This window comes from Pelmatolapia mariae, linkage group LG6, assembly GCF_036321145.2.
Source record: "Pelmatolapia mariae isolate MD_Pm_ZW linkage group LG6, Pm_UMD_F_2, whole genome shotgun sequence".
Classification (NCBI taxonomy): Eukaryota; Metazoa; Chordata; class Actinopteri; order Cichliformes; family Cichlidae; genus Pelmatolapia; species Pelmatolapia mariae.
In genome coordinates, this window is record NC_086232.1 from 10,121,819 (window position 1) to 10,128,935 (window position 7,117).

Genomic DNA, 7,117 nt, shown 5'->3' on the forward strand with positions numbered 1-7,117 from the left:
AAGGCTTTTGCAGTGAGGCAGGGAGCCTGTTCAAACCAGATTATGCTTGATTTGAAGACTGCAGAGAACTTGGGGCTGACAGCTCAGATTAGGATTGGTTCTCCCTTGAAAAGGCATTAGTGTGTTCTGTCATGGCAGGATTTCTGTTCAATGTGCAGTTAGATTGAAATCAAAGGGCACCAAAGACACCTTAACCTCAGGGATCATTACGTGACACCCAAAGCATCTGAGCAGTCTTATTCCTTCATCTGTACCAAATTACTCCGATTCACAGACATCGTGCACAGCAGACCTGCAATACAACAATGAATAACAGGAGTTACGCCTGCGTTTGACAGGTCAAAATGTCACAGGGAGCAGTTCAGTTCAGTTTCATTCCCCTCCAGAAATCACTTCATGCATAATTAACAGGAACCTTTGAGTAATGAAAGCACTTCAATTAGCGTTTCCTTACCATATTCCACTTTGCCACCAAGTTTTATGATGAGAAGAGTTTTTTCTACTTCTATTGTGTTTTTTTTATATTGTTATTATTATTTCTGTTGTAATTTGTGTTTGTTTTTTGTTTGTTTTTTGTTCAGTTTTTCAGCTTTGTGGCATTTTTTTTTCTATTTCTATTGTGTTTTATTCAACTTCCGTTACATTTTGCATGCTTTTGCAAAGCTAAACTCTAAAAGATTATTTATTTCAGCTTGTTTACATCCACACCTTACAGGTTTTTATGGGTTGATAGTTTTCCTGATCCAATCTGCATACTCAGGATCACAGAGGTCCATGAAGGCAGCCGGTGCTCTGCATACAAAGTCCGGATCTCCCACAAAAGGAGAAACCCCATAAATCCTGCCATTATGAACCACTCCTCCACCAGAGTCTCCCTGCAAGACAGAAATACAGTTTCCCAGTTTAATGAAATCTTTCTGTATTTTGAATGGTTAATAAACACAGCTGTGAGCTGAGGAATCATGCACACTCACTCGACATATATCTTTCCCAGGACTTTGTCCACAGAACCAGTGTTGATAGCTCTTGACTCGGTGGACCTCGGGGAAGTTTTTCTGTAAAATATCATTGAGCTCTGTACAGCTGACAACCTCAGTCTCTGCACAGTGAAGAGAGGGTGATTTACCAGGTTCTAGTAAAAGGGGACAAATTAGTTCAGCTTAAAGCACTTTTTAAAAAAATGATGCAGATTTGTATTTTATGCTGAAATGCAGCAGAAAGAAATAAAATGGTCTGAGCTCACAGGAAAAGCTTGTTTTTACTTTGAACACATTAGAAATGAAGCAAAATACAATTTCAGTACAAATATCTGCAACATCTCTTTACTAATAAAGTAACAGTTTGGGGGTTTGTTCTCTTCTTTTTTTAATACAACAAATTTGTTAAAAATCATCTTACTTCTTTTCTCATTAGCTAGTCCAGTGGTGGCACCATAACCTGCGATCTCAACTCTGGAATGACACAAGAAGTGTTTGGATGGTTTTCCCTCCTTTTTTTGTCAGTTACATACAAATACATATATTGATTGTTTTGCACGTTAACTTTAAAATGTTGCCCTGAGGCCTGTACTATGAAGCAGGATCTCATCTCTCCAGGTAACTTCAGAGTTCTATATGAAGGATTTTGACTTCTTACCAGAGAAATTTGTAAGAGTAACCCTGACCTGCTGTTATATTAGTTATGTCCTTTATAGAGTTTTAGTCACCACTTTATCATCATGCGCCACACCTGGCTAGCATGCTATGTTCTAAAGGGCCTTGTAGCAGCCCTTGTTACATGTGTAGGCACGGAGCATGAAGCAGAAAGCACAGCTTAAAAGAGACGTTGATATAAATGGCGGCGTGACACTGACTGGTGTTTTATGTTTTCTCAAGCCAGCTAACACAAAGTAAGCCAAGCCTTGTTGAATTTTCTTTGTATTATATCCCTCTGGTTAGGTTCAAGGTTAGAGATCATTTGTCCAGAAAAGCAGCATCACCATTCCTGGAAGATTCCTTTAAACTTTCAACTTTAGACCCTCCTTGTCATGATTAGGCTGTGTGCAGGCAGAATGAGGACCCAAACGCAAACTCACGGGAAAACAGGACTGAACTCAAAATACAGCTTTATTGCTGATGGAAGTTAAGGCGATACAAAATAATATGAAACTAAACTGGGAAGTCATAAAGGAACTAACTCACGAGTAAACACACGGAGGAGCACCAATGACTGTATAAAAGATATTATGCATTTAAACCCTTCATATTTTTCCAATATTACAGTTTTATCTTCCTTTTTAAAACCTGCATTGCCAGTATAGTTTATCCACATCCATTAGGATTGAAAGCCTTGGTTAACTTGATAACCAGGGCTTTGAATTGATAAGCAGCTTCCTGTGAGTACTTATCCGGATTCCCACTGTTGGGTTAAGATAAAGGAAAGATATTCTACATATGTTGAACTCACTTCACAGCACAGAGCTCAGGTCAAGAAGAAACTTTACGAAAAAAACTTCAAAGCAAGAAACTCTGAGCCACAGGAATATAAATGTATCATTTCAATCTAAAACTGAAGTTAGCACGACGTGTCAGTATCTGTCAGAACACATGAACCTGAAGCAGAAAAATCCACAACTCGCCTTTTAGGAGGTTCATCACAGTCAGCTAGTTTTATAGGTTGGATATCAGAGCTGCTAGGTAGCTGCAGCAGCATGATGTCATGAACTCTGCCTGTGCTGGTGTCTTTGTCTGTATAGATCTCAGCTTCTGCTGTTATCTGCACTTCTTGCTCCGGACCCCCTTGATGCACACTTAGATTTGCAAACATGGTCCTGCATGTGCACAGCAAACATAAAACTTGATTACTGATGGTCACCATATTCTATTTCTCATCTTGTCTGAATGTATTTTACTTTTTACTGAATAGCAAAAACATGGCTACTAGACATTCCTTGGGTTCACAAGTTTTAGTTGCTGCTCTGATCTCCTCACCCTCCTGGCTTCAGACAGTGAGCTGCAGTCAGAATCCAGCGGTCGCTGATCAAAGAGCCTCCACACAAGCTGGAAGGTCCATGTGGATAAACTGCTCTGAGTTGTACATGATACTGTCGCTCACATTCATCACCTCCAATGATTCTCTTTTGCAGAGCGACCTCTGTGTTACCCGTCACACCTGAAAGAGGAATCCCCCGCCCCACCAGGTCACTGCCAGTTTTTCTTTGTACCTGTAAAATGTCTGCTCTCAGACGTAAGGCAGAACCACGCAGTAAGCACCAGAGCCATTAAATATAGATACTGTAGCTGAACACTCACTGATACACAGAGAAAAGAGAAGAGGCACCACACATAGTGGTGCTGCCATTCACTCTCTAATGACTGCATTTCAGTTTGAATATTGGACACCGCATAGTCACATAGTGTCATTATGAAGCTTTATCAACTGCAAATGCAAAGCTCCACACATTTATGCAAAGTTACTTATCGTCTCTTTTTGCTTTTGGCTTTCATAAAGTGACAGAAGGGAAATGAAGGTAAAATGTTTCTACAGAGAAAGTGCTTCACAATAATAATCAAAAAAAATAAATACAAACATTAAAAGACAATAATAATATCCACTACCCAAAATCAAGCCTGTGCAAAGAAGTAGAGCTGCTCTTTAAAATGTTCAGACCGCAGAGATCAAATGTAATATTAGTGCAGTCCATAGATTAGGAGCCACAAACTTGAAGACACACTTAGTCTCTTTTAGTTTTCAGCCTAGAACGAGGAACCTCCAGCAGGTTTCTGTCAGAAGACCTCAGTGACCTGCACCTCATAGATGGAAGCAAATGAAGTTTGATCTCAGCTTCATGCTCTTGTTCTGCTCGTGCACTCACTGATTTGAATTACATGTTCTACACGCTTCACTGTATCTCACTGTCAGTTTGTCAGTTTGTGCCATTAATTCAGAGAATATGGTGTAAACCAATGATTTATAAACCTAAAACAGCTCATGATCACTAACCAATGCTAACTTTGAGAAACAATGCAGAACATATTGTGCCCTCTGTGTGGCTAATGAAGCTCTTAAGATTTGAAGAGCAAAACAAAAGAAAAAAACACTTCACTCATGAGTCTCCGACTGAGTGCTGACAGAGCGAGTGGGTTACCTCTGTGTGACTTCAAGCTGCAGAGGGTAAGGCTCTGACTGTGGTCGGCGTATATGTACCGAACAGCAATTCAGAATACCCACCGTGCACAGTTTCTGTGGGGTTTGGCATAACTCGATGCATTAAATCATTTTCATATTATACAGACAGAATTATGCAGTAAGAACCAGCAGTTAAATATAGAAACTGTTGTTGAATACTCACTGATACACAGAGGCAAGAGAAGAGGCACCAGACACAGTGTTCCTGCCATTCACCCTCTAACAACTGCCTTTCTGTCTGAATGGTGACCATTGTATAGTCACCAGTGTCATTATGAAGCCTTATCTTCTGAAAAGCTGCAAAACTCCACATATTTATGCAAAGTTACTCATCAGCAATTTTTGCTTTTGCTTTTCATAAAGTGGTGGGAGGGAAATGAAGCTGAGAAATGATACTTTGAGTATTGTGTAAACCGTCGATTTATTATAGAAGATATACAGAGTGAACTGGCCGTAAATGTACTTTGGTCAAGACCTGAGTTAAGTTTCATCCAAAGGCTTGTGGCTCAAATTTGAGGAGGGCCTGACAGCTTCAGTAGAAAGACGCTGAGGGTCCTGTCACTGTTGTTGATGTCTCTGTCCTGAAAGATCACAGACTGCCCTGTGATTTGTGGTGTTTCCTGTGGACTCGTAAAAGGATTTATTTATATGATATAGTCTTCACAGATATCAGATCTCAGGCCAGCTTGAAAGAATTGTGTTTCGTCATATAATTACAGTTCCTGATAGTTGGACCAATCAAAGCCAAATGAAGTGAAGCTGTTCTGGTGATGGCCCAACACCATCATCTGTACTTCAGCAAACTGTCTGTGTTCTCTGCACAGAAACTAAAAATATGACTATATTGTCATGAAAATGTACTAAAGGAATTAATAGTGCCCTATGTCTCCATGTGACTATAATGTTATTTTACTATATTATTAAAATTTTTCAATTTCATTTTTATTTATACAGAAACAAATCACAACAACAGTTGTCTCAAGGCGCTTTATATTGTAAGGTAGACCTACAATAATACATACAGAGAAAAACCCAACAACCATATGACCCCCTATGAGCAAGCACTTTGGTGACAGTGGGAAGGAAAAACTCATTTTTAACAGAAAGAAACCTCCAGCAGAACCAGGCTCAGGTTCTCTACTTTTAAGTAGAGATAGTGTCTGTCTCCTGAATCAAAACAGGAAGCTGGTTCAATGGACGAGGGGCCTAAAAATTGAAAGCTCTCCCTCCCATTCTACTTTTAAATACTCTAGGAACAACAAGTAAGCCTGCAGAGCGAGAGCAAAGTGCTCTAATGGGGTGATATGGTACTACAAGGTCATTAAGCTCAGATGGGGCCTGATTATTTAAGACCTTGTACGTGAGGAGCAGGATTTTGAATTTGATTCTCAGCCAATGAAGAGAAGCGAATATAGTAGAATTATGCTCTCTTTCTAAGATTTTGAGGGCCGATTCCAATTACCTCAGTTTTAAAAGCAAAAATTAGAGGTCATCCAGGTCTTTATGGCTTTAAGACATTCATGTAGCTTAACTCATTGGTGTGTGTTATCTGGCTTAGCTAGGCTAGGCTAGAAAATTCCTACAAATACAGTGAGTGACTAAAAAGAGAGTGTGCTTCGGATGAAGCAAGTGAAAATTAAACTATGAAATAAGAATTTATCTATAAGTTTTTAATTATTTTGGCTATCCAGATAAGCTACACAAAAACACCACCGTGTTGGAACAGGAAGTGAGAAAAAAGACCTTAGGACAGGTGAGACTGGTCAGTGGTAGATGTTATGTATGAACCAAAATATATGGTGTGCTATACAAGCTATCGCCAGTAGTGGGCACCATGCCCAGTTATGCGTGTGTGTAACTTCTGTGTTATGTTAATAAAGAGAAGAAGTCAAAATGTAAACAAGCTACCCTGTGTATCAGTCTGACTCTGTATAAGCCCTTATCAGTGTACTGACACTACAGGACCTACACTACAGAACAATAGAGCTATTTTGCTGAAATCATAAAAGGTAGTAAAAGTCAGCAAAACCTTGGAATTGTTGAAGCTGCTTCCTGTTTGAGGGAACTGGCCATTCAACCACTTTGACTGAGTGTGCTTTTAAATGACCTTTTTCAACAATAAAGCCCAGGAATGACCCTGAATCAACATGAAATTCACATTTCTCACCTTTTAAATTGAGACGTTTTTTCCAGGAGACATTTGAGAAGGACTTGACGGGTATAAAGCAACTGGGAGAAGTTAAGAATATCATTGAAATAAAGAAAATGTGGATGATGAAGTCACAAAGGATATCATTGACTAGGGCCTGAAAGACTCTTGGTGCGTTTGCTGAAAATGCTATTTTCAAATAACTGAAACGACCCATTTGGGTTTAAAAATTATACTGATTACTGGAAGGTGATGGAGGACCAGTAAGGAAATCAGTGGAGCAGTTATAAGGACGATGAGGTGTGAGATAAAGAGCTAAACCTCCTCTCACTTTGGTTAAGGGTAAACAGCCTATTGCCCGCAGCATCAGCTAAATCCTTTGTCAAAAACACTTTGCAATGAAATTTGGGTTTGGTTTCAGCATGGCTTCAGCCCATCTCAGAGCTCACCCTCGCAGCAGGATTACCATGAAAGCAAATTTTGCACAGTCTGAAGAATAAGTTCTACTTTGTTGATGAAACACTAGGAAACACTGTTTGAGGAACCCTCTGCTCTTTTCTAACTCGCTGGTGAAAACTTCAGGTGGCCTTTCTAGAGGTACAAGCTCTCTGAGCTGTGCTGCTGGCCATGTCCATCGTTTTATGACCACAGTATACTCATCTTATAACGGATGTCAATCCAGCAGATTATCTTTGGCATGTGGTGGTTTAGGAGATTTTCAACATGGATGCACAGCCGACAAATGTGAAGCAACTGTGTGATGCTATCATATCAATATGAAACTAAATCTGTGAGGAATGT

The 7,117-nt window shown here is 39.7% G+C and overlaps 1 protein-coding gene across 1 annotated transcript; it reads right to left on the reverse strand.

Annotated features, from left to right (window-relative positions):
* Positions 1-719: 719 nt before the first annotated feature.
* Positions 720-4,237, reverse strand: LOC134628872 (kallikrein-8-like). The gene is made up of 6 exons (XM_063475671.1): positions 4,210-4,237; positions 2,970-3,150; positions 2,618-2,809; positions 1,399-1,451; positions 975-1,132; positions 720-875 (listed from the first exon to the last, which is right to left on the reverse strand). Exons 1-6 carry the CDS (start codon positions 4,235-4,237, stop codon positions 720-722), a joined length of 768 nt encoding a protein of 255 aa, XP_063331741.1.
* Between the last annotated feature and the right edge of the window lie 2,880 nt (positions 4,238-7,117).